General features: G+C 36.1%; 1 protein-coding gene across 1 annotated transcript; it reads right to left on the bottom strand.

Annotated features, from left to right (window-relative positions):
• Positions 1-2,372: 2,372 nt before the first annotated feature.
• On the bottom strand, positions 2,373-16,107 carry ptk6b (PTK6 protein tyrosine kinase 6b). The gene is made up of 8 exons (XM_051878999.1): positions 15,586-16,107; positions 13,614-13,735; positions 13,353-13,513; positions 12,835-13,003; positions 7,884-8,042; positions 7,587-7,768; positions 5,706-5,859; positions 2,373-3,823 (listed from the first exon to the last, which is right to left on the bottom strand). The coding sequence occupies exons 1-8, from the start codon at positions 15,981-15,983 to the stop codon at positions 3,585-3,587; spliced, it is 1,584 nt and encodes a 527-aa protein (XP_051734959.1). The 5' UTR covers positions 15,984-16,107; the 3' UTR covers positions 2,373-3,584.

The following is a 16,107-nucleotide window of genomic DNA, read 5'->3' on the forward strand; positions in this document are numbered from 1 at the left end:
GCACACAGCAGGCGGGTGCTGCTGCTCTAGGAAGCCATGCAGGTCACCTGACCCATTTTTCACAATATAAAACCACTAAAGGTTGTTGAACTGTTTAATCACAAAAATGATAGCAGTACATAAAAGTGATATATTTAAGCAATAGCCTTTACAGTGCCAGGCATATGCAAAATATAAAACAGTTATTATTATAAACTTATATTACATAAGTAATAAGCAATTCAGTCAGGCACTACAAAACTGTACTAACATCTCAAATATGCATAATTGTGTCATTAATAAATAAATAAATAAAATACCTGTTCCTGCTTCTTTTACTTCGAAATCCATTAATACTTTAAGTTAATAATTTAAAAAAAATCTAGGTTTGAACTTTTGTCAGAATTGTTGTTGTTGTGTTGTAGCTGGTTGTCATTTTTGATTTAATGTTACCTCATGTGTACTTGGACCAGGTTGAATTCAAGAATGTAAATATTTACAAAAGTGCAGTTCTATGTATCAATCCTGACCCAGAATTCAGACATAATTTCCCTAATACTATTTAATATAGCTATAATAACTTATTCAGTTTAAATAATTAAGTGCAAACAATTACATTAATCACAAAAGCTATTGGAATTGCGTAATTGCAACTATAGTTAGGCTAACTTAAATAGGCTAGTTAATGCAATCACATGACACTTCCGAAGAGAAAGACTAGACTTTACTTGAGCCAAAAAAGTAAGTTTGTTTTATAAGCTAGACGGTTTACTGCTTTTTTAAGTAAGCTCAAACTTAAGACAAACAATAACTCAAATGTATCGATTTTACAGTGAAGTGAAACAGCTGGTTTACAGGAGAAATGAGTGACAGGGGAGCAGATCGATGGTCAGAGGCTGTGGACTGATCCAGACTGACTCTCATGATCACGCTCTGACAGCATGAGCAGCGTCGTGAGCCTCTTCCTGCTGCATGGCCGACCGTAAATCATTCCCACAGAGAACTAGAGCAGCTTTCCCTGGAAGAGATCATGTCAACATAAAACCCTCATCACAGTCCAGGTCTGAGTGACCTGAAGTTGAATGTGTTTATATTAAGCACAACAAAATCTTTTATATAATTCGATATTTATGCTCATGTAGAAAATTTCTTCTTTATTTATTATTTGTTTTGTTTGTTTGTTTATTAATTAATTATTTAGACAGTAGTAAGAAAAAAGAACAAGATATACCCAACTGGAAAGAACCGAACAGGGTGGAAATAAGCTAAAGCTACCGGACAGCATGAGCAAGTCAATGTAACGTTAATTTTGATAACATCAAACTGATTTTTTAAAAGGTTAGTTCATCCAAAAGTGAAATTTCTGTCACTTATTACTCACCCTCATGTCGTTCCACACCCGTAAGACCTTTGTTCATCTTCGAAACACAAATTAAGATATTTTTGATGAAATCCGAGAGGTAGGCTATATGACTCGTCCATAGACAGCAATATAACCAAAACTTTAAAGGTCCAGAAAGGTACTAAAGACATTTTTTTTAAAGGTCGACGTGACTGCAGTGGTCCAACCTTAATGTTATGATGAGAATAATTTTTGTGCGCAAAAACAAAACAAAAATAACGACTTTAAGAACACCATACATGTTTATCAAATACAGCGATAATGGGCTACTTACCGAAGTCTGTGCCTTTGTTTTCCCACCAAAATAAATCACTTCCTGGAGGATGATGTCATAAGGAACTGGATCTTTTTAGTTAAATGGAAATTTCAAAACACTAACAGGGCGGAAAGTGAAACCTATAAAGCTGATAAAATGATTTAAAAACAGAAAAACAAAGAAACGCCTGTAATATTTCTTAATAAATTGTTTTAAATTCGGCATGAAACAGAATTTTCTTCATATCAAGTTAAACGGCTTCTCGTTTATATTGCAGTAAATACTGCAATATTCCATAAAAAAATAAGAATTTTCCATTTTGATTTCATGGCGATTTTAAATGTTACTGCACCAAAAATGGAAAACCAAAAATGAAAAATTCACCCCATGTTCACATTGTGATACTGTGATTAAAAAAAAAAGAAAGAAAGAAATAAAATATTTTATTCTCTTTAAAATAGTGAGTTTGATACTGAAAACATTATATTGAGAAATATATGTGGAAAATGTGCTTCGTAAAAGGAATAGGAATGACTGTCTCCTATGATGATAATGACAAGGACGAACGTGATCCCATACATCAACAGCTCTTGTCAGTAGTTCAAACACATAACAGTTTACAGTGTCAGAGCCTCCATAGGGGTATATTGTGTTTGTTTGTTGTTGTAGTGAAAGCATGCAGGTTGCAGTGCTTATGGATAGGCCAAGTACATTATTGAACATGTTCATGAATCATTCCTATTTTTTGTTCCTTTATTTTATATTTATATATATATTTGCAGTTTCACTCTTTATGATGTCTGCACTATAATGACATGCCATTAATTAAAATACAGACTTCTCGGTTGAAAGCTACAGCTCATCACTAAAATAATGATGTGTCGCCATCTGCTGGTAGCATTTCATATTGTACAGGCATGATTCATTGGTTCACTTATTGTGAGAAGCAGCTAGTTTGAACAATGACCCTATAGAACAATCCATTACCACCTGCATCAATATAGAGCATTACATCTGCCAAAACAAATAAACATTGTTATCTAATAGTTCCAAGACCTTTGAATTTGCAGATATGGCAATAAAATTTCATAATATATGATCGCAATCCTGCCCCATCATAGTTTCCTTACACAATGCAGTTAACCACAATTGGGACACACATCAGGATTATACCCATCATGAGGAATACAAAGAAGCTTTAACATTTTTGTGTGTGATTTGGCATGTGTTTTCTTTTTTTAAAGTTTATCAGATTGCTACAAGGAATTTGTTTTAGTGAATTGCAGTAAACATTAACAATGCAATACATTATAATATACAATAAAGTATATTGCAGACAATACAGCACAATATTTACAAAGTGTACAGATCAGCTTAAGGCAGCATATCTTATTTGTTGTTTTACAGCATTTTGTTCATGTTCATCTGCTTCATACTTAATATGATAATGCCACTTGTATGGAATATTCCTCTATATTGCTTTTCACATTTGCATTAAAGGCTTGAGAAGAGGAAAAAACATTAAAAACAAGCACATACATACATTCAATATTAAGATTTTACCATTTTAAGAAATGTAATTAGTCATTTTAACTTGTATTTTAATTCCCCTGAACTGATTGCTGATTACAGATTTAAAATGGCTTCATGATCTTTTAATCAGTCTACTCTACCTGAGAACAACACGGTTTATTATTTAAAAAAAAACAAAAAAAAACAACAACTACAGCATCTGTCTCATTAAACTCAGTCAATAATTATTGCTCCAAGTCTAAACACAAATAAATTATTATTTGCCCTTAGTGCTCCCAAAAAGTGCTTCATGTGTGCATCTTCCTCATGATCTGAAATCTGATATGGTGGACTAATTACTACAGTCCATCTAATCCATCAAAGATGATTCAAAGATGATTTTACGTAGCATCTGTCTGTTGCAATTGTTAACAGTCAGTCTCGTTTTGGTATCCAAGAATTTAACGGCTCAGGCTTTTTGCCCAAATCTTCATAGAGGCTCACTTGATAGATGTCTAGTTCATGTCTCAGAACCTCAAAAGTGGGACGGTCTCCTGGATCTGCTCTCCAGCAAGATTTCATGATGTTGTAAATGATCTGTGGACAACCGGGTGGTGAAGGCATTCTATAGTGTCTTTCTGCGACGAGACTATACACCTCACCAGGCTGATAACCTATAAAAGAAGATAATGGCTTGAATATACAGATTTCAAATTTTAAGGTCTTTATAGTCCCCATGAACCGGAAGTTGCAACCGACTTTACTTCAGTGTTGTATTTCCAAGTGAAAGGGAATATTGAATAGATGGCGGGGGTTTATTTTAGCATACATCCTCTCTCCATCCCTCGCTCATATCAGACTAACAGTTGGAGGGAAGTGGTTAAGGATATTCAACCCAAGCCGTCAAACTGATGTCATCAGAGAAGGAACACCATTCCAGAGCGGAAGCAAATTTTCAGATTTTAATTAAAGATTACCGTGACGAACAATTTTTTTTCTGTGTATTAACTTGCATGGATAAATTGTTTACCACAAGACTAGTAATGTGTACTAACAAAGTAAAGAGGGTCAATTTTGATTTTTGATTTGACTTTAAGGCAAGACACCCCAGGTGAATAGGGTGAAAAATCAGTTCACTGATTCCATTAAGCATCACAAACTTTTTTATATATTATAAAATGGTTAGTTTCTTTCCTTGATTCTGATTGGTCAATAGCTGTGTTTTATTCACGATAAAACACGGCTCTGACCGCTTCACCCAACGGTTTGGTGTATCACAACACAGAACACCCTTAGTAGCCACTCTTAGCAATGTAAACTGTTTGTTCTCAATTGATATTGTTCAATGAAGCTTACTGTATTATGTAGAAGAGTATTGTGAGAAAGAGATTGAGCGAGCGAGTTTATTACCTGCATTCAGATTTAACATTTTCCTTCAGGTCAGTCCTATGTTCGTAATAAAAAATCTGTTTAAATGTCCAATGTTTTATCTTGTCCTTTTAACAGTTAAGGGGTTTTCCCGTGACTGACAGCGCTAGTCAATGCATTTGTCAGTTGCGTCTTGTTCCGTGTTCTCAACAATTCAGTCTTTTCAATGTAAAAGTCTTCACTACTGACTGACACACTCATAAAGATAGTCTTTGCTGCCATCTAATGGCGTAATAATGTAACTTCTGTTGCTGTTCACGGTCAGGGACTATTTTTTCCGGAGGAAGGAAGTTTTTTATTGAAAGTTTACTTCATGAAAGTTGCACTGATACATATTTTTGGCTTTAATATTTGTATTGTGTGGTAACCGTTTTATAAAAGTCAGAAATCTCCACGAATTCTCCAATATCCAAGAATTCAGATTTCTGTTCTGGAAGATTATGCAAATGTGTGCATATTTAATCTGCTTCGCAACGTGCCTAACAAAGCCCTTCAGCCGTGACTTATACAACGATACAGCACAGCCTCTCGTACCTTATTGCTTACTTACAAGTTTTCTGAAATAGTATGTTTGAATATGCAAATGAGGCATTATCTAATTAAATATGCACACATTTGCATACTCTTCCAGAACAGAAATCTGAATTCTTGTTTACTCCTTTAGGTTTTTACAGAAGGGATTTTAGATATCTCATTTTATCACTGCATAAATCAGAAAATACTATCAATAAATAGAAACAAAAAAAAGGTTTTAGGAATAAAATATTGTATAAAACCAGGAAAAAGATACATGAACAATCACAAATGTAAAAAGGGATAAACGTGTAAATTCTGGTGCTACTAAAGTGAAAACTGAAAAAAAAAAAAAAAATGAAATTTACAGATGCATAGATTAAGTACAATAAAACAAACACTTTAAAGTCTATTTGTGTTTTATTTCACTAGTCTGACAAAACACTGTGAAAAGCCAAACAGCTCAAAATCTATATTATAATTTATAATAACAAAACATAAACAAAAAAAATGTATGATTTATATTTATAAATATAAATGATAAATATTCAGTTTCAAACTGAAAAAACAAAACAAAAAAAAACATGATACAACAATTAGCACGTTGAAACTGACCTGGGTAAGGCATGCCTCCATGCGTGACAATCTCATAAAGGAGAATCCCAAATGACCAGACATCAGATTTACTTGAGAAACGGCCATGACTGATAGCCTCAGGTGCGGTCCATTTATATGGTATTTTCTTGTCATCAGATATATAAACAGGCTCCTAGACATGGTAAATGACAACTTCATTGAACAAATTTGTGAGCTGAAGAGCACTTAAAAATTAAGTAAAATCACTCTCAGGATTGGTACATTTGATGATAATGGTTCATATATGATTCATAATATATAGCTAAGAGATATGAATGCATTTCACTGGACCATGTTAAAAAAACACTGGGTCGCATTCACTAATAATTGCGTGGATTTTTTCGTATTTGTACGCACAGGAGAACTTCTCACCAAAAATCTCCACCTAATTTACAACATATACGTACGCACATGAATTTGTTCTTAACCTCGTTCTTATTTTAGTGAATTTGGAGTATTCTAAATGAGCGGCCGAGTGCACAAGGTTAGTCATTTGCATAAAACGTGAAGCATTCTGTTGCACATCAGCTGTGATAAACAGACATCCACTCGCATTGCGTGTGTAACAGTGGCCAGACAATTAGAGTTGTGCAGGTAAACCACTGCGCATTGACGACCGCTAGAGGCCGCTGCAGTGTTTAGCGTCATTGTTAGTGCAGCAGTCCAGCAGCGATCGAGCCAGGATTCGAGACCAACTCGAAGCAGAGTGGTTAGGATTGGAGAGTGAGTTTGGAGGCGGAGCAATGAAGAGTTTGTTTGGGTTGATTTCAAATATCAACAATGTCCAACAGCGTTTTTCAAAATCTACTGATCCCACCTTTAATTTCACCAAGCTGATTGCACTAAAACCCCCGCAGTCATCATGTTTTCAGGTCTTTTCAAATTTTATTTTAACATGACATAAAGCAGTGATATCTATATATGGCTGAGCTGTTACTTTTCAATTAGTCTTCCCATTGACGGCATCATTTTATCCATTCAGACTGATGCACAGAATACGCACATAAACAAGAGGCGGGATTTATCGCACAAACCAATCATATCCAATCATAACCATATCCACCAATTTCATCCATTCATAGCGCGATGGAGGCATTGCCTCCTCTCACGTGACTTTCCTCCATTCATTCTCAATTACCCACAGCACGCTTTAGGGGGTCTATTGGTTTTCTATGAGGGGAGAGCAGGCACGAGAGACGCAGACTCCCGCTCTAACTTCACCTGCGGGTGTCGCTGTTGGACAGTGTTTGTTTAGAAAAACAAGTGACTTGCACACTTTTTAATGTCACATTTTGTAATTTCTGTTATTTTTGTAACATGGATTATTTTCTCATTCTGTTTTTTTGAGTTTTATTTAATAATTTTATTATATAGTTTTATATATGGATTATATAACACAATTAATGTAACATACTGTAATGTAATTATATTCTTGTTAGGATGATATTTCATATTTATATAACTTCCTAACACAAAGCCGTACAGAGTAAGAGCTTTTTTTGTGTGTACGAGTGCTTTCAGCTATTCCTATATTTTGTTGTAAATTTAGAATTATTTTTAAAACAAAATTTTTGGTGAATCGTGATTTGTTCTTAAAATCATTCCTACGTACATTTCACACACAAATTTGTGCGTACACATGCTCAGTGAATAAGACCCACTGTTCCCGATAGCCTATTTCCACAAAGCAGGAAGAAAATGTCCCTATAAACAAATTCAGTGCTTGAAGTTGCCGTTATTCATTTCAAATTACATGACAAAAATTGTAATTAGTAACATAATCTATTACATTATACATCACCTAAGATGCAAATTGTGAAGTCATTTAAAAAAAAAAATCAGCATATCTTGTTTGCTCACCTTAATGACTCGAGCTAGGCCAAAATCAGCAATTTTGCAGACATAGCCCTCTCCGACTAGAACATTTCTTGCAGCAAGGTCTCTATGAATACTGTGATTTGCCTCTAAATATGCCATCCCATCTGCTACTTGAGCTGCCATGTCAATCAGAGACTCCATTTCCAAAGCCTTACCCTCTCCCACTGAATATAAAATTGAGAACTTGAGACAGCATAATCACACCCACAAGAAAAGACTTTAATATTAAAGTAACACATTCACTTAAATGTAAGATATCAATAGTGGACAGTGACTGACTTCTGAGGAAATTAAGCAGGTCGCCCTTCTCTACTAGTTCTGTGATGATGTAAAATGGGGTGGAAGAAGTGCAGATGGCAAAGAGTGCAATCAGGTGCCTGTGACGCAGACGCTTCATGATCTGCACCTCCAAATGAAATTCCCTCTGCACCACAGCATCTGTGGTAAAAAAAAAAAAAAAAAAAAAAAAAGAATATTAAAAGATAAAAAATATTATTTATTATTGTATTTCTTTAGTAAAAATATATGTATTTTATCTTTTATTTATAAAAATATATTTTGTATTTATTAGATAAAAATATTTTATTTATTTTTTTATCTTAATTAGCATTGTTTTAAACAGTCATTGAATTTTGTTAGATTTATGCTTTAAACAAGAAAAAATTACAAATGATGTAAGAAAGAAGTCATTATAAAGTAAATTGATCTTGTTTTAAAGTTTAGATTTTTTATTATTGAAGAACAAAACAAAAGTGTATGCTTAAATGTATCTGTAGTACGGCATTTATTCCACATATTCCACATTATTCCTTTTTCTGCTTGAGGTATTCAGTTGCAGATTTACTAGTGTAATGTTGAGGATCACTGCCGTTGTGCATGACTTACATTGTGTTCAGCCTCAGCTCACATTTACCTCAACAGTAATGTGTGCAATGTACAATCAGAAACCGCTGGTTGTTAAAATTGTAAGGTATTCATACCCTAAGGCTGCAAAGCAGGTGGTTGCCTTCATAAGGATGGATTTATTTTGTTTGAATTATGCAGCTGATTTTTGCCCAATGTCACATTACTCATTTACATCCAAAAATTGCCTATCCATGTCATGCTTCATTTCTTTCCCTGAAGGAAATTCCGGAACACTGTAACTAGCAAAAGCAAGAATTCCCAGCAGATCCAGGGGTTCTGTCTGGAGTATTGTGTATCTTACTTTGAAGTGTTTTTTCTTGAGAAAAGGTGGTTCAAACCCTGGTGTTGAATTTTCTTTTTTGAGGGGTCTGTAGTCTACTTTTTGTAGTGAGTATACTGTGATTTTCCCTCCCTGCCTCATACTCACCCGTCCCAGAGCGACACCCCATAAGCACCACCACGCTCACTAATGCATAGTATGCATCTGATCTAGGCTACATGTAATTGAGAGCATTTTGAAAGACTGCTTATGTGTGTGTTATCAACATGCCAATTTATTATAAGCAACACAAGACTTTAACAGCCAATGACATTTACAGCTGGAGAGACTGGACTGATTTTCTACTGTATAGTGTCAATCACCATCTAACTCAGCCAGTTAAGATCTACATTTAGCCTTAGATGTTGTATGAATATGGTCCCTGGATCATAGGTTTTATCAACTGGCAATTTTCAATGCACATTTAAGAGTGCAAGTTGCAAAGTTATTAAAGGGGTGGTTCATTGCAATTTCACTTTTTTAACTTTAGTTAGTGTGTAATGTTGCTGCTTGAGCATAAACAGTATCTGCAAAGTTACAGCGCTGAAAGTTCAATACAAACGGAGATATTGTCTTTTAAAGAATTCTCTGTTTAAGGACTACAACAAACAGCTGGAAGGGACTACAACGAGCTTCTTCCTGGGTTGTTGACATCACTAACCCAAGAATTTACATAATCCCCACCCCTGAGAACACGCAACAAAGGGGGTGAGGCCATGTTACTGCATTACAGAATGTAACACAAATGCAACAGCATGTCATAAAAGCAAGATGACAAAATGACAAGTTATAACCACCATAATTACACTAAATTATACCTGTTCTATCTTCATGCAGCATATATTCTCTGGCTCTGTAGGCATCTTACAACAGTTCCCACATGAGCGATTCATAGATTATCATGACAGAATAAGCTAATCATTTTTTTATGATAGTTAACTCCACATTAGCTACATAAATTCATCAACTAACTGTTCAGAAGCGTCCTGTTTCATTCAAAATGTTGTCTTCTTGAGTGTCTCCATCATTGTCCGACTCTGATTTGAACATTAAAGGTTGAAAAGTTTCTGATATTTTCATTTTGTGCTTGAGGTAATGTGAGGCGCTGTTAAGTGCTAACAAGAGCTCTGAAACTCCGCCCCCTTTTGAGAGCTGCAGCTCATTTGCGTTTAAAGGGACACACACAAAAACGGCTCACCCTCAAAAAGCGACAAATTTAACATGCTATAAAAAAATTATCTGTAGGGTATTTTGAGCTGAAACTTCACATACACACTCTGGGGACATCAGAGACTTATTTTACATCTTGTAAAAGTGGCATTATACCACCCCTTTATAACAATGGAAAGATGAGGCTTATTAGTATGTCACAATATCACCCTGTTTAGACTTTGTTTTGCACCATTTCCTGCCAGTCTGTCATCATAGTTATGCATTTCGATTCACAAGCTTGCAATTTGAGTCAATATCAGTTATTTAAGCTGAAAATTCAGCTTTAATCACAGGAATAACTTACATTTTGAAATATACAACAGAATCCAGTTAATTTAAATTGTAGTAATATTTCACAGTATTACTGTTTTTACTTTATTTTTGATCAAATAAATACAGCCTTGGTGAGAATAAGAGACTACTTTCAAAACATTAAAAAAAACTTAATGTTTACAAACTTTTGACCGGTACTGTCTGTACATGCAGTGAAGATAATCAATGTAAGCGTTGCCTGAACCAGATTTGTGTGGCTATTATTAATATGTTTAAATGAAAATGAAAAGAGGCAGATTGGTGTTTTATAATATGTTTTGTATAACATGTTGCTGGCGGTTATACATACAGAGATAACCGGAGTAGCCAGAGTGAGCCGAGTGATGTTATCATTGATGTTATCACTGCTGATGCATTTTGCAGATTATGTAGAATTACCAAACTTTGTTTGCGTACTTGGTATTGAGAAACGCCCAACTCACCTGTTCACCGCTCATTTTCGTCAGCTGTAAACTCCTTGTAAACTTATTTTCTATACGTGATTATTTTGTTTTATATATAACTATGTATGTCTTTAAATGTGTTTTGATGTATGTTTCTATCTTTTATTTCCCCTATTCCATTGTATTTTATTTGTATGTTCTTGTAAAGCGATTTAAGATGCAACTTTTAAAGGCGCTATAAAATAACATTTATTATTATTGTTATTATTATTATTATTATAAACGCATGTTTCGGGGCTTCTCTCGGGAGACTAGCGTAAATTGACCCATAGCAAAGCCCCATCTGCTGTTTTGGAAGAGGAAGTTGCTCAACTGCATTTGTGAGAAAATCTGCCTGCACACATTTGTGAGAAAATCAAGCCGAGAGATCTCATAAAAAGGCAAGTGTCTTACAATCGTAACAGATAGGTGTGCGTTTGTATGCACTAGATTTGGTATTTGTTCAAAGGTTACATGCCATTTGTAGGATGGTTTGTATTTATTTGTGAAATATGATGTAGGCTCATTTATTTCTATTTGTAAAACACAATACATATATTTGTCTGCGTTTTTCCTCAAACTGACCTTTGTTTTTGCATATCACTTTCTGTTTGTTTGAGCGTCGAGTTTTCCTTTGAAAAGCAGATCGTATTTGTTTGCAAAATGCTGGATTTGTTTGTTTAGTTTTGCACAATATTAACTCCATAGCCAAATCCGTATGCTCTCGCTTTTTTAAGTGGATATACGGAAATCCTTGACCTTTCCTAGTGGGTATAAGGCATATAACCGCATATCACGTAGACTACACCACGATTTCTCCCTATAGAGGGATCCCCCGAGGCCCACGGGGCCCCACGCAATTGCGTGCTTTGCGTGGTGGGTAAACACTACTCTTTAGAATGAATTATGTGCAGAGATTGTGTAAATTTCTTCATTTAAATCTTTAGACTTTATCACCACTGCAGTATACAGATTTAACAACAGGTAACAAAATCTAATTCATTTCACATTCAAAAACAACCAGAATTTCTTTCGGATAAAAAGAAAAAGCTCAAATGCAAAGTTGAAACTCGGTCTATGGCTTAAAGGATCAGTTCACTTCAGAACTAAAATTTCCTGATAATTTAGTCACCCCCATGTCATCCAAGATGTTTGACTTTCTTTCTTCAGTCGAAAAGAAAATAAGGTTTTTGACGAAAACATTCCAGGATTTTTCTCCATATAGTGGACTTCAGTGCCATTTGAAGCTGCAGTTAAACTGAATTTTGGACCTTCAACCTGCTGGTAACTATTGAAGTCCACTATATGGAGAAAAATCCTGGAATGTTTTCCTCAAAAACCTTAATTTCTTTTTGACTGAAGAAAGACATGAACATCTTGGATGACATGGGAGTGAGTAAATTATCAGGAAATTTTAATTCTGAAGTGAACTGATCCCTTAAGTCTGTGACACACCAAGCAGATGTCAAAGAACTAGCGGCGACGAAAGCCGACCATGTTGTCGCCTCGCATCGATTGCGTCTGGGCCAAAAAGCTGCACTTGAACACACCAAAAGAACTACAGCTGGCTGCCAACTAGCATGTGTATTCTGCGCCTGCGTGTAAGTAAATATCTGTCTATATCAGCAGGTATCATTACAAAACCATTTTGAATATCAATCACGCTGATCACTTTCTTCATTCCAGGCGGCTCATGTTGTAAAATATTCTTGTATTGGAATGCTCGGGTAAGATAACGTAAAAATAGAACAGCCTTCTGTCTGGACCATTCTTTGCTTACTTTTTCTTGTGCACTGACTCGCTCATTAAACTGAACAGCCAATCGGAGTGATCTCTCTCATCCATCATACTGAACTCCTGCTGATGTGAGCCCAAATAGAGATGATGTGTGGAACACACTGCAAAAACTAGCCCGATGTTGGTCGATGGCCTGACCGTTGGCATGGTGTGTCACGGCCCTTATATATTATTTTGCTGTGCAACATTTACATTCTTTTTTTACAGCTCTGCTCTGTGGCAGCTCTAGCTATGAGCTCACCAGTTTTCTTGAGGATTTTGATGGCCACTTTAGTCTGATTTCTCCACGTGCCACTGTAAACGTCAGCAAAGTGGCCACCACCCAGCTTCGTTCCAAGGGTAAATTCTTCTTTAGGCAGTTCCCACTCATCGTCTGTGGAGGGTGACAGACCCTGCAGCTGAGGCTTATTCTACAGGAAGATGAGTCAGTGGTATCAGGACAGGAAGTATAGAAATGAATTGCTTTTTATCACAGCTATGTATACACCCATATTTACTGGGTTAGATGCTTTACAATCAGACATCAGGATGTGTTTGGTGGAAGACTGAAAAATTAGTTTCTTGATGTTGGGAAATATTTATTATATCTAATGAAAATAGACAGAAGCTGATGTTCTTATAAAAATGAAGAACCTCTTTCAATCACTTCCTCATATGACAAAACTGAAAGAGAGTATGTGAATAAGGGAGACAAGCATAAGAAGAAAAACAAGCATAAGAGGAGAGTGAGGAAAAATGGACAGAGAAAGAGAGTCTTACCCGAATACAGGGTCGCTTCAGTTTGTCTGAAGTGGATAATGGGTGAGTTTGATAATATTCAACCACCTCTAATACACTGGCGAATGTAGGAGACGGATCCACATAGACCTGACCACTAGTCTGGTAGATCTTGAAGTGTTTTGCTTTGTTCTGTGTCTTCACTAAGATAGAAGATTCAGAACTTCAGTCTCCAATTGCAGTTTTAAGGATATATACTGTGACAAACTCACTAATGTCTGTCAGAAAACAACACACACACACCTGAGATCACGAAGCCCATGCTGTCACTCTCACTAATTCGCACAAGGAAGGATCCATTATCATTTCCTGGTAACATGAGGAGACTCATTGCTTCAAAACGACTCATCTTTCCAAAAAACCACCTAAAGATACAGAAAAACATACGGGTTGTACAGTATAGGGTACAGCTGATAGCACGGGTGTTTAATAATGTATCAATAATAGGTGATCCTCCACTATTCAATTCACATTCCTTTGAATCAGATCTGTTCAACAAACTGATTCACAAAATAGTCTGAAAGATTCATTTACGAATCAGTTTCTTCCAATCAGCTGTGTTTCAGTTCATAGCTATACAGCTATACAGTTTTAATAAACATTGTATTTCTTTGAGAATAAGGAAGTCCACATCACAGCTACAAAAATAATGACACAGAGAATCAATATCATTGAAATCACTTTCAGAGCATATTTCCAGCTGATGAATGATATAAACAATAACAACCAATCAGAATCCATCCTATTTTAAAGAGCTTGAGCATTTAAAGTGTCAGACGACACTACTGCAGTGCACGCTTAAAATAAACAGAACAATATCATCTATTGGTGTGATGCTAATATAATTATCGTTATAGTTGTTATTGGGTCTTAGGGTTAGTTCACCCAAAAATGAAATTTCTGTCATTAATTACTCACCCTCATGTCGTTCCAAATCAGTAAGACCTTCATTCATCTTCGGAACACAAATTAAGATATTTTTTATGAAAGCTGAAAGCTTTCTGACCTCCCAGAAAGGTACTAAAGACATTGTTAAAACAGTCGACGTGACTGCAGTGGTTCAACCGTAATGTTACGAAGCGACGAGAATACTTTTTGTGCACAAAAACAAAACAAAAATAACAACTTCATTCAACAATTTCTTCTCTTCCCTGCTAGTCTTCTACACAGTTGACACAGTGCATCCGGGTTCTATGTCAGAACGCCGGCTCAGTATTGGCCGACGCTGTTCACATGAGCAGCACGACGAATGCGAGTGATGCTGATGCAGGAGCCAGCCAATAATGAGCCAGCGTTCTGACGTAGAAACCCGCAAGTGCTGCACTGTGTTTACAACGTGAAAAGTGTAGGAGACTGACACTGTACTGAACCCCTGTAGTCACATGGACTATTTTAACGATGTCTTTACTACCTTTCTGGGCCTTGAAATTGGTTATCATGTTGCTGTCTACAGGGAGGTCAGAAAGCTCTCAGATTTCATCAAAAATATCTTAATTTGTGTTCTGAAGATGAACGAAGATCTTACGGGTTTGGAACGATATGAGGGTGAGTAATTAATGACAGAAATTTCATTTTTGGATGAACTAACCCTTTAATCCTTCACAGCTGTTATCAGCTCACTGGAGGGAAACATTATCCGTGAATAACAACTTACATTTTTGTCCTTACTTCACCCAAAGCTTCAGAAGACTTAGTGTGTATTAAGCAATGTTATGATATTTTTATTGTACTGTTGCATTCTTTTAAAAAAATGACAGATTAAGTATGCATTCGGGAATGGTACGGATAAAAAAAAAAAAAAAAGTTGTACGGGTAAATGTTAGAATTTTTATTTTCGGGTGAACTATCCCTTTAAATCGTCTGTACGTGGTGGTGGCACCTAGTACAAAAGTCAGATATCAAAGTTGAGATACTGCGATTAGACTTTTAATTGCGCCCCAGATTATTATTTGATTGAAATCCAAGTCGATTAAAATATCTAAATCGTCTTGGAGAACCTATTTATGATTATGTAAAGATAGATTATTATGATGGCCAACATAAACATTTACAATAAATATTCTTGAAATGCTCATATTTCATACAATAGTGGCACTGAAATATAAATTAAGATTGCTAGAAGTTAGAGACTGAACTGTTGTAGCTTAAGTGAATATCCCTCCTTTTGACACTAAGATAAAGATAGTATTAGCAAACTACTTGCTTGGACACTCACGGTTGAGACTGTATAGATTCCGCTCGCGCCACATAATTGAACGGAACAAAACCGGTTTCCCCGCGGCCGAATGAGTCGAGTTTCTTCGCACTCCACCAGTCACCGGAACGGTTGGTAATCTCGAACATATCACCAGCTTTGAACGACAACTCCTTTTCGTCGCGTGCCTCAAAGTCCCATAGAGCAGTATAAATATCAGCACCATTCTCCTCTGGCTTCGGAGGTCGAGGTGATGGTGGCGGTGGCTGCGGCTGCGGATCGTAACGACTTGTATTACCGGGTTCTTCACCCGTGCAGTCAGATTTCACGCTGTTTTCTCCATCGCCCTTTGAGGGTCCGAATATTTTGTCCCACAATGTCTTAAGACATGGGCAAGTTTTTCTCAAACAATCCCCCATGAGATAAAACTGTCCCCGCGAGACACCTGCTCTAGTAGATTCCCATACGAGTTTATTAGTTTAGGGAACTGACAGAGTGAAACCTTCCGCATTTGAACCACGCCTGTGGACGACAATGACACAA

Source organism: Ctenopharyngodon idella, chromosome 22 (assembly GCF_019924925.1).
Source record: "Ctenopharyngodon idella isolate HZGC_01 chromosome 22, HZGC01, whole genome shotgun sequence".
Taxonomy (NCBI): domain Eukaryota; kingdom Metazoa; phylum Chordata; class Actinopteri; order Cypriniformes; family Xenocyprididae; genus Ctenopharyngodon; species Ctenopharyngodon idella.